Here is an 18,090-nt window from a genome sequence, read left to right on the forward strand (position 1 = left end):
TTTGTTAGTAATGTTACCTAATACTCAACTTACAGAACTCTCTGAAGACCTGCATGCTTTCGATCGGCCAGTGTTACCATATCTTCTGTCAATATCTGACCTTGTCTGTTCAGACCTTTTAACTATTATGCACACTTGAATCGTACTGAGTTTCTCATTCATTCTCAGGATATCGTTTTTGCCTTAATCTAATGACTGTGACCGGTGAATAACTCTCTTAATACAGCTTAACTACTTATGTGCAGTTTTCTTTAGGCAACGCCATCTTGAAAATATTACTTGCTTTGATGACGTCGTTTATGACACCATAACGTCAACGTTTTCCGTTTAGCATTACCTAAAATTTCATTCTGTCTCCTTTACAGTATACTATACAAGATAACCGGGTTATGTGTTACATGTTCATTTTATATTAGCTTGTTAAGGTAACATATATCATGAAACACCTTGTACTAAAGAAATCTGTGTAAGACATTGTACAGTTAAATGTGCATGTACACATTCTTAACAAATTTAGATCATCCACAGTGACCCTTTTGTATTGCGTTTCAATAAAAAAGTGTATTTATATTCTAGCGGGGAACAAAATTGGATGAATAAGTTCATCTTAAAATTTGCAAGACTTTAAAAGGCCAACTATGTATTAGAAATGCAAACTTATCTAAGTTTATGTATATCCAAATTACCTTTCTTAACCCTTTAAACATCATATACCCCTAGTATGAAAAAACAACAACATTGGATTGATTGCAACAACAAATATGCAACATCAATGAAATATATATTCTGAATTAAGTACGGAAATAGTCAAAACCACTTTTTTATATATATCATGACTTTCTTAAAGGCCTAGTATGTTTAAGAAGTTTAAACTAATCAGCGCGTACTTAATTACAATTGACTTCACTTAACCCTCTCATAATATTTCATCCCAAATGGTGATAAAACAAATGCTTTTTTGCAATAAAAAATAGTGTACACCAGAATCGAATACTCTTCGTTTTAAGATTATAGTATTGAACAAACACTACTCTTAGTGTTGACCAAATGTCAAGCCAGTGCACACTTTGAAAGAAATGCCCAATTTTTGGTGTCATCTGGATAAATAACATTAGAAGTGTTTTGAAAAACGATTAAACAAATTGAGGAATGATAAGAAATTTAACATTTTCGTACATTTGGTAGTCATCTTAAAGGCCGCTTGGAATGTTAATCGTCATTAAATGCCTCCATTTGACCGTGTTGGCCGAATGATATTCATTGTTGTTACACAGACACGATTTCTCTAAATTCTCATCCACTGGTGAGGGTAAATCCCGCTTTTTTAGTCTTCTAAATTTTGCATAAGCACCATAAAAAGGAGCGGTGAGGTCAAGCCATAATGACGCCAAGCGGCACGCACAGACCATATATTCTCTAAACCAACCACCAACACCACAACTACTACCACCACCACCACCACCACCACCAAATTGAACTGTTCTTCTTGGGTCATAATGACTTGGAGAATTGATTGTTAATGCTCAAACATGGATTTTTTTGTCTTAAAGTAATTGGTCACATATGGAACATTTCATATTTTGTACAAAAATTTAAAACATATATCAAAGACACATAGATAAAATAAGAATCTTCCACATGCACACGGAGCAAATTGATATTTCCAACCAGAGCATAAGCCGTGAGTTATCTAATCGAGGGCTGGGAAGACCCATGTAAAGGGTACCCATTTCGTTTATGCAAGAACTTAATATTATTAAAGTACAATTAATAATTTGCACAGACTTGGAAACAAATTGATAGACACTGTGAAATAAACACAGGCTTTGAGTGAAATATCATTAAACTTATATCACAGGGGCTATATATTTGAAATATGAAGATGATGCTGGCCAACTTCACCGGGTGGCACAAAGCTATGCCACCTGAACGCAGCTATTCCAAATATATCAACAATTACGAAGAAGGAATACTGTTCTGTAATGTTTACGTTCGACAAGGTTATTTAACTTCCGCGTGCCCTTAGCATTGTACGTGCTGTACGCATTCAATTTTAAAACATGGGTCCATAATGTTTGTTGAAGACAACAGGCGGTGTGCGCTGGTCCTAAAGACTATCATCGTACGTCGCCGAGTTCTGCCTCAACTTCTGCTGGGCTATTTTCTTCGCGTTTCGGTTTTTACCCATCTTCAACTCGAATCTGGAATAAATCGTTAATTTATCATTATAAATGTAATTTAAGCTGTAAAATATGGAGCGGTTTTTGATTGATATATAATCTGTTACAATACATTCTATTCACGCATTGTTTAATTCGTTGTAAAAAGGTGTTATATCGTTATTTACATTTCGTTTTCCGTGCTTCTTGAATTGACCTTGCCTGTATTAGGCTATTTCAGCATGTTCCAAACCGCTATGTGTCTAACGCTTAACGCCAAACTGCAAAACGCTTAAGAGGATTTCGTTTACGAAACTAAACGTGTAAATGTCAACTAAAGCCTCACCAAATCAATAACTTGTTCATCGCTTATCCCGCACCTATTTCTTCAGAAAAGCAAAAAAAAATCTTTGTGTATTTTTAACGTCTTTGTTGTTTTGCTGTTAACATAGAAAATATGATGTATTTTTTGTATTATGTTTTCCTTCAAAAATATACATTTTATGATCTATGCATGTTTTTTTCTTTATTTTGCTACAGATCAAAGTATAGTGCTTATTTAATTCATATGCAATGCATGTACAGTCATAGAAAATAAAGTTTGGCTAAGAAACGAGCACCAGTTTTCTTGTGTTATCATCAAACTGTTTCAATAATGCATACTACATTATACTACACTGAACATTTATGTATAATATTGCTTATTAAAATTTCAGATTCCTCCGACGCGGATCATGACATTCCTGTACCCATGAGGCAACGAGGGCGTGCTCGTGGTGTAGGCATTGGTCGTCGATGAGTCAATGTTTACGGACAGTAGGATGACGCTAAAAATTAACCTGATTGAAATTCCTATGTGCTTAATGCAATCCCATTAGTTTTACCATTCACACAAAAACATCACACAAGCCGGATTGTGTATATTTAGTAAATATTAGTCAAAAGGGAAAAAATGTATCAGACTATTTAATTGGAAAAAGGTATCAATAACACTTTCTTTGTGTTGCGAATAAATGTTTGTAGATTTTTAGATGTTCATTTGTATATTTAACTATATATGGAAATCATTCAAATGTTAAATATTTATGCTGATTGGTTTTTGTCCATGAAAGAAATATTGCATATTTTTGTATTTTCTTGAAATATTTTTTGCTATATATGAATATTGACACAATCAGTATTTGCGTTTCAAAAGAAATAAAAGTGTCTTTTGTATATATGTTAATGTTTTCTATTACTTGTCTAAATTTGAACAAGATATCTCAAAAAAATAAGGGAAAATCTGCAAGTTTAGAAAAGGTAGGCGTTAAAGTCTGAGAAAGCCTAAAATAAATCTGGCGCTGGCTGGAATTTTCTGTGACATATTTGGTGCTGAAATGGTTTACAAAACGGTGTAGGGGTTTTGTAAATTTGTAGGTGTTTTGTAAATTTTCTTCCAGAACTTAGATGGCCAAGGCCAATCGTGTGGTCATTGCAAGAGTGATAGCTGTAGTTTATATTTGATTACAAATACCTATATTCATTTTGTGAGTTATTTTTCAAGTCGCCTTGTCGAGTCATTTTCATGGCATGAGATATGACAATGTATTTTAATTGAGAATTATTTTTAACCAACTTTTCCAAAGGAAAAGTGGAAAACCTAGTTAATAGATTTGGATATGGCATTGGGCAGGCAGGTGGCTGTGACCATTGGCGCTTGTGTCCAATCTATAACTTAGCCATGCATAGGGTATTTTGTTTTACGTATTTTATTTTAAATGCGTCTAAAATGCCAACGGCTGAATGTTTTTGAAAAACTCTTATTCATTTTTTTTTAATTATATCTATTCAAAATTTTATAACCAATAACATGACATGAAAGTGTACCTTACCGACTTCGTTTTTGCGCAACATCAAATAATCTAAACCCTATACCGGTTTTTTTTATTTTAGACTTATTGTATTACAAAGTTTAACATGACGTTCATCGAACTATTTTTATGTTAATAAGATGGTCATGTTAGAAACTTGAGAGAGTTAAGTTCTGAATAAAACTCTGATAAATTATTGGGTTTTTTTATTAAATTAAAAATTCAACAATATCTTTTTCTGTTGAAATCCGAAAAGTAAACATGATTCAATCAGAATTGCGCTGATTATAAATGAACACATTAAATAGTTATTATAAGCTCATTTTGTTTAGGGTCGTTGCTACAAACACACACATGCACAAGCAGGTACGCAAAAAGGCAGGCACGCACGCACGCTCAACCCCTCACCATTTTTACCACTTGAAATACATATTTTATCTTATTGCGTGCATGTGTATGGGCGTGCGCACAAGTATGAGGGCGTACACGTGCGTACATGTGTGTGTGAGCTATAACAACCCTTAACAAGATGAGATTACAGAAAAATAATATTAAATACAATATGCAATATGCAATGCTTAATATTTTAGTAAGTTTCATGTTAACGCCGGTGTATCATTCAATTTTGACCTCAGTAATCATTTTTACTGTTTAACGCATGAAGGATCATTTTTTAACAATAAAAACTGACCCCCCCCCCCCCCCCTCTAATTAATGACTGTTCGTTGCATGACGAATGACCCTCGTTGAAAGTATGTCGAGGGTTATATTCAATACCAAACTTCAATCATATGGTCATAATTAATTACATTTATTAATTGTATTTGGTGTTTTTCATACAACGATAATCGATAAACTTAGATAAAACAAAAACCTGACCGCTATAGATCGCATGCAAGTTTCTTATCAGGGGCGGTTGATAAAAAAACTGACCGCTATAGATCGCATGCAAGCTTCTTATCAGGGGCGGTTCAACGAATTAACGTTAGGGGGGTTGTTACTTAGGGTCACGCTCGTTTGACAGTTGAGCCTCAGAGTTGAAAATAAACTAATTATCGACAGGGTGATTGGGGGTAAACCCTAATGAACATTTCTCGTCAAGGTAGTGCATTTGAGCGTATTTAATTACATTTTTCCTCCAATATTGACATTGAAAGGAAACTTAGAAGTCTTTTGTTTGTTTTGTTTTTTTGGGAGGGGGGGGGGGGTCGTGAATTGTATGTCACAGTTAATTTATATCAGGAGATTTGTAATACATTTTTTCAGCGAAACACGTCGCCGTTTTTTACCTGAAAATTGACCTTTAAGATGCATTAAAAATAAAATATTTTAAACAAGAGGAATAAAAATACATGAACGTTTCCACAAGACACACTTGAGAGGGAAATTTCATAGCAATAAACAAGGAATTGATGAAGACTCGTAGCTTCAAAACTGTTTCGAATATTAAAAATGTAAAAACAGTCCTAATAATTTAAAGACATTAACTCGAAAATTCGCTCAACGTCGCGTGCCACCTTAACATAAGCAAGCAAACAAAAACGTCAAATGTTGAAGCGTCTATTTATATGCGGATCCTTTATTATTATGGACAACATTATTTAATGCATATTGTTTGCCAACATAACGATGGTATCAATATTTGACCTTGGTGGGTAAAATATAGCTCACGTTTGTAATAAGGTGACTTATAGGTTCATTTGGCAAGGTGTAGATAATTGTGACATCGACCCGTTGTCCCAAGCTCATTTCAACCCAAGACATCTGGTTCATTGTTTGTGTCTAACATGTTGACTAATACCATTTTGGGTACAAAAATGAGATAAACAACACATCTGAGTATATTATATACACGACAGAAACAAGGTATGTAACTCAAACTTACCAGATTTCACTAAAGTAGAGTCCAGTTTTTTTCAAATTGCTTAATCAACATTGAAACAATGCATTTTTAAAAAGGTGACATGAAAAGAGGAGTCAATACCCTTTACAATAGTTAGCGAAATGTTGGTATAACTACATTGTGTTTAGACAACCAAGCCAAATTCAATGTCCCATTCTCGTCCGTTTCTGTACTGAAGTTGAAAACTGTACAGCAAATTCCACTTTTCAATGTGTCCCCCGTGTAAACATCACTACACACAGAAATATTGATGTGAATTTATGCTTCTGAGCCATGTGATTTCCACCTTCGTACAAATGGCAATTTCAGAGTAAAGGGAAGTAACTGTTCCGTGATTAGTTGGAGCTAGCATTGACAAGCTCATCTTCAGTTTCGTAATCAAATACTAGTTTTATCGTATCGCAGTTTAAACTTAAGCAATATACAAATTCCGATGTGCAACAAATGAAGATAATTCCATTACAAACGACGTAACATTTCAGTGATAAGTTGACATTTACATGTTTAGTTTCGTAATCGAAATCCAGGAAAGCTTATTGCGGTTTTGCGTTAGACACATAGAGGTTTGGATTATCTTGAAATATGTTAGACAGATACAGACAATGTAAATTCAAAAAACATTACAAACGAAATGCAAATTACGATTAAACACTTCATAACAACGATTTTTAATATCTTTTGCGAGAGAAGACCATTTGAATGGTTACGTGTCATAAATTCCTTAATTAGTATGTATGAATATGAAAAGTGCCTTTTATTTGTTAACATATCACCTCTTTTTGTCAACAAATGTTTTCCCTCTGACAAAAAACCTTCTCTCTATATTAAACCAGTAAGAGTTACCTTAAAAAGTGTTTGTTAATTAAGTTCAATTGTCAATAATATTAACAAAAAATGGTGAGAAGTCATGCTCACCTTATCATTATTCATAAATTATTTTTGTCAGATTTGAAACATAAGTTCAGTTTTATAGTCATTTGAACCATTGTCCAAATTAACGATAAGAGCAAATTGGGACTGCAGTTTCCTTTCACCAAAGTTGTAGGCACATGTGGTTAAAACACACGAAAAATCGGGGTGTTTTTGTTTACAAGAAGATACAGTTCCCGTAGATTTCCGATTAATCGTAGCATAATTAATTTCAGCATATATATTTTTCACTTAAAACTTACATAAAATTGTTCAAACAAATAAATTAAAGATAGGTACTTGTTTACGCGGTACCAGGCTGCCAACTCATCCACCGTCTGCGGGAGCTCAACGCCGTTTGTTTCCGGTACGAAGGCAAACAGGAAGACCACAAATATACACAGCACCGCATATACCGCACCCGGTAGCCAGCGAATCTTGTGCGACTGTAAGTTTGTACAAAAGTGTTGTTTGTGTGACCAAAAAAGCGGACGAAACATGTGTGTGTGTTGTGCGAGTGCAACAGGGGACGAAAGTTTTGTTTGTGCTAACGAAAAAGGCGACAAACGTGTACTTGTGTGACAAAAGTAGGAAATAATAATGTTGTTTGTGTGACAATATTAGAGGACGAAAGATGTGATTGTGCGAGCAAAATCGGTTACAGAAGTGTTTTTCTTGCGAGCGAAAAAAAGGGGGCTGCTGTACATGTTACCAAAATAGAAGACAAAAGATCTGTTTGTGCGAGCGAAATAGGCGACGAGTGTTTTTTGTGAGTGAAATGATGGACAGAAGTGATTTTGTGCGATTAGAGGACGAAATTTTACATAAAAGATGAGCGAGTGAAAAAGGCCGTTTCACAATGTGTGGAGAAACTGAATTTTGATGAAAGTGTTGTTTTTGCAACCGAAATAGAGGACGAAGATGATGTTAAAAGGGATGATAAAAAAGCGAAAAAAAGAAATTGTCGAAAACTGACATAAACTTGGCATCGATGTGTACAATGCATTGAAACTTACTGACTGAAGTACCTCATAGTTTACAATTTATTTCAGTTTCGCAGTTATTTCGTATTTTTCTATTAAAAAGGATTACTGGATAAGTCTACCAGGTAGAATTCATTCCTTATGCGTGATTGGCTAGTCGGTGTTATCACGTGATATTACCGAGGTTGGTTTATAGCTTAATTATGTCACCCAATCAGAGTTAGCCGTCGTGGCTCAGTGGATACGACGCTGGACTGCAATTTTGGCGACACGGGTGCGAACCCGGTCTCCGAATCATTTTTTTTTACATTTTGGTACTTTTTTTACAATCAGGATATCAAAGCGTAACACATTCTATTAGATAATTGTCCTGAGATCCGTTACAGAAAAAAACTTTGTTTGGTGCCAATCTGGTGTACAGTCCCTTTAAATAGGGGAAAGGGTTGTTTCTCCGACTGAACTAGGAGACGAAATTATTGTTTGTTCGAATGAAATATGGGACGAAAGTGTTGTTGTGCCAACGAAATAGGGGCCAAAGTGTTATATATGCGATCGAAATAGCGGAGAAAGCGTAGTTTCTGCGACCGAAATAGGTAACGAAAGTGTTGTTTGTGCGACCGAAATATGGGAAAAGAATGTTTGTGCGACTGAAAGGGGGGGGGGGGGAATGTTATTTGTGCGGAGTGGAGAACGTAATCTTATTCACCGCGTACCGCATTTCTGGAGAATGGTGCGATCATTGCCCCGATCTTGCCCATTAAGGACGCGGCGCCGAGGCCCGTGTTTCTATAAATATATCGTTACTAAATGTGAGACAATAAACAGTTGCCATCCCCTTTATTGTGTTCTACCACAGAGTAAATGGATAAGTGGCAATATCGGTCAGGGATATTCAAACTGGTATTATCTTAACACGTATATTCCCAGGAGTATATAGTAATCTACCATTTTCTTCATGGGTTAGGCACACACGAGTAAATGTATTTGTACACATTATTGACTAAAATGGAGCAAAGAAGGTCGATGAATATCAAAACTTACTCAATGACACAAAGAGGGAATAAAAATGTCCCCCACGATGTTCTACCTGAGGTTGGTCGGGTAAAGTTCAGGGGTAACAACGAAGGCGGAGCTGAAGGCGCCCGTGATGCCCATCTTGCCGATCAGCGTGAATGCCGTCCCCGCTACCATCATACCCTCATGCCCATCTGTATAGCGGAACAACACAATAACAAAGATAACTCTACATGAAAAGAATTATTCATTTATTGACTGACTATCAAATGAGTATGCCCATTTTAACAATCAGCAGAAATGTCTTTCTGGCGCCAGCATAACTGCGTGTCCATCTGTATGATGGAATATGAAACCCATGTAAAGTCACATGTAACGAAAAAGCCATTGATAAAATGTGCAATAAATGGGTATGCCCAGCAATGCCAATTCGCCCGAAATTGCGCTCCCGTTGCCAGCATCGCCGTATTCATGTATGATTCATGCCGTCGCTGATTTACCTGTCTACGTTTGTTGAATGCACTTGCTCATCCCCCTAACCAGGCTTAACTGGACTTCTCCAGTTGTTGGTCTCACCTAAGGTATATCGGGAAAACATGTTCGAATTTAAATAAACGTCTTAATTCATATCCTGATGCAAGGTATCCTATTTACACTAAATGTGAATTTTATGCATGGTTACCCAATATTAGCTTGTTATCAATTGAAAGGGTTTAATGTGAAGATAAAGAAATTGTAAACGTTTATCGTTATATGTTTTAAGTCATTTGCCTTACATATTCTTAATGAGCAAGCAATAGTTTCAAATTAAACCAATTGCACATGGGGTCAACAGGCGGCAAAGTTTGTCATTATTACCAATGACTAGATGAAAACACCAGCTTATTTGTACAATTTAAAGCCATTGTCCTAAGTTAAGTTAGCCACTGGCCGAATGGATCTATTCCTAAATATTATATAAAATACTTCATTTTCTTTAATTGTATGTACGGTACATGTTAAAACTCTGGCAATTTTCTTTAAATCTGTTGATTAAAATTTAAGGAAATCGAGCTGGCCTAAGATTGCATGTAAAACCCGTTTTAATAAGAGATTTTAGTCGTAAACCTGACGCTGCTTAAGAGTGCTCGGGCTCAATCATAAAGTTACGGGCAGAGTGAGCGTCTTATCAACAATAGTAAATCGTACCGTATTTAACGATCGTAAACACTAGTTACGAAAATTTGCGATTTAAGTTGCGACCGTTGATAAAACGCTCAAAGAATGTATGCGATAAGTGTCCTTACGATATTTTTTTTGAAACGCAGATAACGCCAAGAATGTAGTTACGCCTAGAATGTTACGACTTAAACCGAACGACCTTTAGTAAAGCGTCTGTCGTGCAAGCAGGGTGACAGGCATCGTGTTGACCGTGGAGTTTCGGGACAACTTTGGTGGGATAGATTCCAGTTATGCGGTCCCCGTAGAAAAAAGGTCATAAGAAAACGCCTTTGTTTCAATAAACGGGGATGCGGTGGCTACTGCCCCGAATACAGGAATGGAATTGTATGTCCTATGACTTCGTTATCGTTGATGCTATTGTTGCTGCTTGAATTTTGGTTACTTTTAATATGCTATTGCTAAAGTCCCATTTTTGTCCTCACCTGCGCTGTATCGGAAGGCGGTGGCAACGATGAGGGCAATGGCGGCAACGCTATGGCAGATCACACATGTCCACTTCCGTCCGATTCTGTGGATTGGAAAGAGAATACACTTATACAAGCAAGCGAAAGAACACATAAAAATGTATTCTTCAAATTCAAACATTTTCAAAAAGCTTTTCGAATAATACAGAAACAATAGAGTCACAGGAGAGACAGCAGACACCAACATGCAATCATTATAACGACTAATGGCTTCATTTTGGTAACACGGCATATTAAACATCACTATGATATGTTATCATACTCGTACGAACTTGACTAGTGCGAAGTACTCGAACACGCTGGCGGGGTACTCGATGAGGGCGCTGAGGAAAAAGTTGATGTAGCGATCACCGTACAAATCTGACGATATCATGTAAAGACCGTAATACACCAGACTGTCAACAATCCTGAGGAGTGGAACATAAAGCAGTTTTATAACATATCTTTATAGTGTATTAATTTGTCACCGTAAAGAATGGAGGAGGTCATAACCACCAGATTGTCAACAATCCTGCAGTGGCGGTGCACAGTGGCATAAGCAGTACATACGTATCGCTTTAATAAGCTGAGGGTGTATGTTCCACAGTGGCTTCATACCACACAAAGTCAACAGTATGATGAAAATCCGAAGACACACAAAAGTTCAACAGCGGTGTTACAGGTAGAATTCTATCAAAAGATAAACACGCTAAATCCACAACCTACCATGTGTACCATATAATAAAAGAGACATTTCGGATCATCTTGTTCTTGAACATATCACAGATAGTGTATTTTTCCACGAACACGTCCGGTATCGGAGTGGGAGCGGCTATGGCATCCAGTTGCAGGGCGCCACCATCTTTGCTAAGTCGCACGTGCTCATCCCCGCCTTCGTCCAGTCCAGAATCCTACAGTATTAAATATCACTTATTCTTTACTTATAAGTAATGTTTGTATGTGCAGATATCATATGATCATCAAATATGTACACATTCTAAGATTATTATATTGGGATATATGAATGTAACGTTTATAACTTTTTAGAGTTGGAGCTAGCGTATTTCAACCTTAAAAGTTTGTATAGCGTAACCTTTAGAACTGTATGGTAATCCTTCCGGTTGTACCTGCACGCCTTCCTGATGATCTTACGCGCCTGGTCCATCTTCCCGTTGGCAATAAGCCACCGCAAGGACTCGTCAAGAAACCTGCCAAAAGTGTTTATTCCAATGTAGCAGTCAAAGCGTAGACGTAGTATGTAGTTGTTTTGCTAACATATTGCGGCTGTCAATATAAAATACTGGTAAGGCCAATAACATTTGAATTTCAAGGCCTATTGTCATTGTGTAAACACGTACCACCACTGTAACAGTGACCATGCGCTCATCAGGGCGAACGTAATCTGGAGGTAGCGCCACGATACATTACGTAGCGCGTACGCAATTGGAGACATTATGCAGATGCTGCTTGTCCATACGACCAGTGCAAACACTTCCGTCAGGTGACGGCATTCCTTGGGAAACGTCTCCGATGCCAACGTCGTTCCCGACAGCGCCCCCTACATCAATAATATATAATGTTCATTAGTAATATATTTCATATAGATATGTGATAAGCTGTGATAATCGGCACACGTACAAACAATCGCTTCTATAGGACTAATCACGAAGTTACCGATTTCTTACTACGCGGGATATTACTAAAGCGCATTAAAACTACTCCACTAAATCCAATGCATCCTGGTCATTAACGAAATTCCGGAAGCAGTCAAATTCAACAAGTCGGTCACCTCTGCTAAGGCTCAGCTCGGGAGATAACTTTCTAAAGAGGTGTACCTGAGTGACGGCGCCGGTAAGAATGCGTAGGACGACGAATGTCGTGTAGTTGGGGCTGAACGACGTCGCCAGAACGATTGCAAACAGACATATATGACTAAATACCATTACCGGCTTTCGGCCGAAACGGTCTGAAAGTAGAATAATCCAGTTACATTATTTGCATTTTTCATTGCCCCATTAAATAAATTGGAAGATTTCATGTATATACTTAAATATTACCCTTAGCAAATAATGTTTACAGGTCAGCCCTCAAACCATGCATGAATGCATTTCAGTACTGCAAGCAATTTTTGTAAAGATTTGAATGTGTATATAAGCTTCTTGCATGAAAGTAAGTTTACAACATGCCAATGTGAACTTACCAGACATTGTGGGGAAAAAGCACGTGCCAATAATCATTCCGACGAAGAGTAGTAGCTGAGTCATCTCCGCAAGTTCCTCCTTCTCGCATACGAAATCCCACTAAAAACAGAACAAAATGCACTGTTAACCGAGAAAACGATACATACATGCTTAACAAAGGAAGTCCCACTGAAAACAGAAAATGTCATTATGAAGTAATGAAGAAATTACCGATATAAACATACTTAAAACGTTCACTGTAAAAATACAAAGTGCCATTATAAACATAAAAAGTCCCATTGCAAATATATCTCACTGTAAACATAGAAAGTCCTATTGCAGACATAGAAAGTCCAATTGAAACATAGAAAAGTACCATTGCATGTATAGAGGCCTATTGCAAACACAGAAAGGCCAATTGCATACATAGAAAGTCATATTGCAAACTAGGAAAGTCCCATTGCAAACATAGAAAATCCCATTGCAAACATAGAAAGGCCCATTGAAAACATAGAAAGTTATATTGCAAACACCGAAACTTTCATCGTAAACAAACCCAACAATAAAAAGAGAAAGTCCTTAAAAGTAGAAAACGTCGTACCGTAAAGAAAATGTCCAAGCCATCATGATTAACAGACAATATCCCAACAAAGCGATTTTTAAGAGGACGGGAGCATGCTTATAAATACATAACCGGCGAAACACTGTGGACTTAAAAATCGGGGAATACGGACACAGGCCTTAAATGTAGGATATCGAGGCAATGTTGAATGAGAAAAAGATTTTAATAACAAAAAAGACACATGATTACTTCACATCAGAATCACTAATAATGAATACGTAATCATGCAACAACTACTTATTGGCTGTTAAAATACTTCGGTTTAAGTATTGGTATGTTTCCACCTCAGAGACAAAGGATTGGTCGGTTGGTATGTCATACGTCCAACCGTGCTGGCATTCTGACGTGGTTTTCACCATCCCAGTACTCGTGTTTTCGTATCTGAAAAGGTTACATATACTTTGAATAGTCAGAACAGAATAGTCAATACCATTATCATATCAACGGAATTCATTTGTGCTCTAGCAATGCCTGCTCTTGGCTTATTTCTTATTTAAACCGAAGATATAACTGCAAAACTTTGAAGACTACTTGCCTTCTTGTTTTTGATGATGAATTCCTTAGACAAAATATAAAGTTGAATATGGCGTCTTTGCATACCTACACTTTCAGTGCTTTGATTTTATGAATATTTTGCAGATTCGTTTTATCTTTAAAGTCTTTCCTGGTTGGCTAGGAATGTTCCAGCTTTTGACGTCTCTTTCTTTCAAAATTTACTTAGGTAATCATTTGGAAGAAAAATTTAGCAAATAAATGTCGTGTTTTTATTTTAAATAATGTTTCCTTTCTTTGTTCCCAGTTTTAGTAAAATGATGCTTTTCATTATGAAACTCTATGATCACACATTTTAAACTTTTTATTTGCTAAGCCAGACTGTGTTTGATGTTCATAGTTTCAAACAACGACTGCATCGTATCTTTGAAAAGTTTTTTGCATTAGGTACTCTTAATTGTATTCCTTCGTCTTAGATAGAGTCGGGATCCCTTATCACTGAAGTACTTTGGGTTCACTTTTATTTGTTTTTTATTAAGTTTCCTCAAGTTAATGCATACTTTTATAAGATTTACCTATTACGTTTTAACTTTATTCGGGATTGTTTGGATAAGAGTGAGGTTGTGCATACAAACTGGCTAAAACCGCCAGTATTGACCGTTCCAATGCGGTACCTTATAACCCTTTATAAACAGACCTAGTTTTTTTACATAGGATATTTGTGCTGTGTTGTTTGTGGAGTTTTGTACCGTTGTTCCATGTTTCTTGTTTGTGATTGTTTGTTTTTGTTTTATATGTCTTTGGCGTTTACCCTGTGCCATTAAACGGCGTTTATTTTTTTAACTTTTGGCATCTGAGCTTGTTTCTGTAGTTTTTCTTATAAATATTGTAAAATATTAAACAGCATTGAAATCATCATCATCATCATCATCATCATCATCATCATCATCATCATCATCATCATCATCATCATCATCATCATCATCATCCTACCTTTCTACCTTGCATTCCCCATATTCGAAGATGGCTCCCGTCTTGTTCGCTATCAGCGAGTCGTTCAGGCCCGCCTTGCAGTGAAAATTGGGTCGGTAACCTGATGAGATTATTAAAAGTTGCACTTCTAAATTAAGAAGCAATTGTGTTTCAAAATACAATCAAAACGCGTTGGCTCGATATTCCAGAGACCGGCAAAAATACTTCGAGCCTCGAGAATATCGAGCGTATCTTTGACACGTTAAAGAAAGTCATGTTTACCGCGTTTGTTATTTGCTACATTATCTCCGCAAAAGAAGAGTATATATTAGACATTGTATCGAACAGTTCGCAACATGACGTATTCGATACTATGAAAATATCATTTGTTATCTTATTTATTTACGAATTAGATATAAAAACATCAATGCGAAAACTAAAGACAATCAATTTACAAAGTGGGTAACAATTAGGCATAGCTTAGGTTGTACACTGTCTTTCTCTAGATTGCTCAGCATTTGCCATTTGTATGAATTATTCCATTTGGAGAACCATATAGTTCAATATTTTTTATAAGAAAAAGCCTTATAAAAACGCATAGAGTATATACATGTAAGACATGATTTTGACGTTTGTACTCCTGCCAATAAAAGACAGAAAATAAAATGAAGGCATGTTTGCTCAAACTGTTTAACCATTTAAATTTCATAAAAAGTTTGATACCAATCAAGCATATCTAATCAATTATCACCTCGGCTTAATGAAAAGCAAACAAATCAAGGCATGAAATTCTTACCCGAGCCCGCAAAAATGACATCGAGCCAAGCAAGAAGCTGAAGATACGTTTGTTTACTCTTAAACAATGAATAAGACATTACAGGATACACAGGCCTGCTAGTGATTAAGAAAAGGCTTGTGAGATACATTTTGATAATATGATTAATACCATTATTCATTTCCCTTTGCCGCGTGCCGTATATGTGTTTCAGAGGCAAACATCACCGATTTCCCGGTGAACGCGATCTTATAAAGACCTCATACTAAAGTTGAGATTTTGACAGATGTATTCCTTGTCTATATATTGGGGAATCAATACCCCCAGACTACTAAAAACCTTTATGTAATGTACCCGTTTGATAATATACCTATAAAGACAATGGTGAGTTGGTGTATGACCCAGGAGATACAGATGAGACAATATGAGATGTACTGTTTGATCTGGTAGCGGCCCCACGGTCCAAGGCTCGTCCATATCCGGTCAACCTCCACCTGCTCCCCGTTGCCACCCATGCCGACCTGTCGGATGGATCATATTATGTAGCTAATGACCCGAGTAAGATCGCATTTACAGCTTCCGTTGCTAAGATTTTACGGATTTAAAATGCAAATTAACTATTAAATGGAAACAAGGCAATAGCCGTGCAAACAGGATGTATCAACCAAACAGAACATGCCATTTTTTCTAGTTGACAGGTTTCGAGACAAATATCTAACAAATTCATTCTAACACATCGAAATTCTCGTTGAACAGGAAAATCACGAGGTACTACAAACGGCAGGGTTATTTTCTATTTTAAATATGTAAAGAAAGTTAATATTAGATAGAGAATAATTGTTTATTTCAGTGTAAGGAAGCAATCTATTTTACCGAGTTAGCCCCAATAGCTATATTTCACAAGTGGCTTAGAAATGGTCAATTATAGCTTTTCAGACATGCGCGCCACATTGTGTCCCAGCCCTTTGCACATTGATGTTTGATTTGGTAGTAAGAAAGGGCTAAGAAATCCAAGCAGTGAAAAATATTTAATTGTTATTTTAATGTTTGAAAGAGTGGAATATCATTTCACTGATAAATTTCTATAAATCACCATAAAGTTTCGTGTTGTTTTCACTTTTATGACTATCTTTTGCATACTCCACAGAAGATGAAAACTTCAACTTACTTATTGTTATAAAATCGAGGAAAAGTGCAATGCTTTTATATTCCAACGTAACGTTTAAGTTATTCCTTTCTGGTCAATCAACAATACTTAAATTATTCCTTTCTGGTCAATCAACAATACTTCAAAGCTATACCGAAGACAGTATGGTCATAATATGTCACTACTTAATGTTACATATCAAACAAATTATTGTGAAGAGGATATTTGAAGGTCACTCACTCCTTTCATCCCTATCATCGAAAGAAGATATCGGTCTCGACGTTAGATAAATGCAGTCACTCTAAATTCATGAAACCAAATCATGTAGGACATGTTAAACAAAAACAGATGATAGCAAACTTTTACAAATGTTAAAATGAAAACGAAAGCATTCTCGATCTAAATTGTGGCAATATTCAAAGTCATCCAATGACCAACTTAGTTCGATGAGGTTCTACACAACCCATTCAATGACCAACTCACGGCGATGGGGTTCTCAACATCTAATCCAATGCCATGCTCAATACGATGAGGTTCTCAACAACTAATCCAATGCCCAACTCACGACGATGGGGTTCTCAACATCTAATCCAATGCCAAACTCACTACGATGATGTTCGACACAACCCATACAATGGCCAACTCTCAACGCTTGGGTTCTATGCAATCCATCCATGCCCTACTCCCAACAGTGAGATTCTAAACAACCCACCCAATGCCCAACTCACGACGATGGGGTTCTCAACATCTAATCCAAAGTCAAACTCACTACGATGAGGTTCGACACAACCCATTCAATGGCCAACTCCCAACAGTGAGATTCTTAACAACCCACCAAATGCCCAACACACGACGATGAGGTTCTCAACATCTAATCCAATGCCAAACTCACTACGATGATGTTCGACACAACCCATTCAATGGCCAACTCCCAATGCTTGGGTTTTATGCAACCCATCCAATGCCCTACTCCCAACAGTGAGATTCAAAACAACCCACCCAACAATGCCCAACTCACGACGATTGGGTTCTCAACATTTAATCTAATGCCAAACTCACTACGATGAGGTTCGACACAACCCATTCAATGGCCAACTCCCAACGCTTGGGTCCTATGCAACACATCCAATGCCCTACTGTTAACGGTGGCATTCTAAACAACCAATCCAGTGCCAAACTCACTACGACGAGGTTCTCAACAACTTTTCCAATGCCAAACTCGCTTCGATACGGTTATTCAAACCCATTCAATGGCCAACTCCCAAGGATTGGGTCCTATACAAGCCATACAATGCCCTACTCGCAACGGTGAGGTTCTAAACAACCAATCCAGTGCCAAACTCACTACAATGGGGTTTACAACAACTAATCCAATGCCAAACTCACTACGATGAGGTTCTTAAAACCCATTCAATGGCCA

General features: G+C 36.8%; 1 protein-coding gene across 1 annotated transcript; it reads right to left on the reverse strand.

Moving 5' to 3' along the window:
- Window positions 1-755: 755 nt before the first annotated feature.
- LOC128246554 (organic anion transporter 3-like) lies at window positions 756-16,813 on the reverse strand. Its single transcript, XM_052964815.1, has 15 exons — window positions 16,692-16,813; window positions 15,894-16,044; window positions 14,770-14,869; window positions 13,569-13,665; window positions 12,683-12,782; window positions 12,318-12,448; window positions 11,841-12,040; window positions 11,576-11,690; window positions 11,209-11,393; window positions 10,776-10,910; window positions 10,462-10,547; window positions 8,892-9,012; window positions 8,518-8,590; window positions 7,122-7,267; window positions 756-2,201 (listed from the first exon to the last, which is right to left on the reverse strand). Exons 2-15 carry the CDS (start codon window positions 16,036-16,038, stop codon window positions 2,108-2,110), a joined length of 1,728 nt encoding a protein of 575 aa, XP_052820775.1. The 5' UTR covers window positions 16,039-16,044; window positions 16,692-16,813; the 3' UTR covers window positions 756-2,107.
- Window positions 16,814-18,090: the final 1,277 nt, after the last annotated feature.

The sequence above is a fragment of the Mya arenaria genome, chromosome 9 (genome assembly GCF_026914265.1).
Source record: "Mya arenaria isolate MELC-2E11 chromosome 9, ASM2691426v1".
Lineage (NCBI taxonomy): Eukaryota > Metazoa > Mollusca > Bivalvia > Myida > Myidae > Mya > Mya arenaria.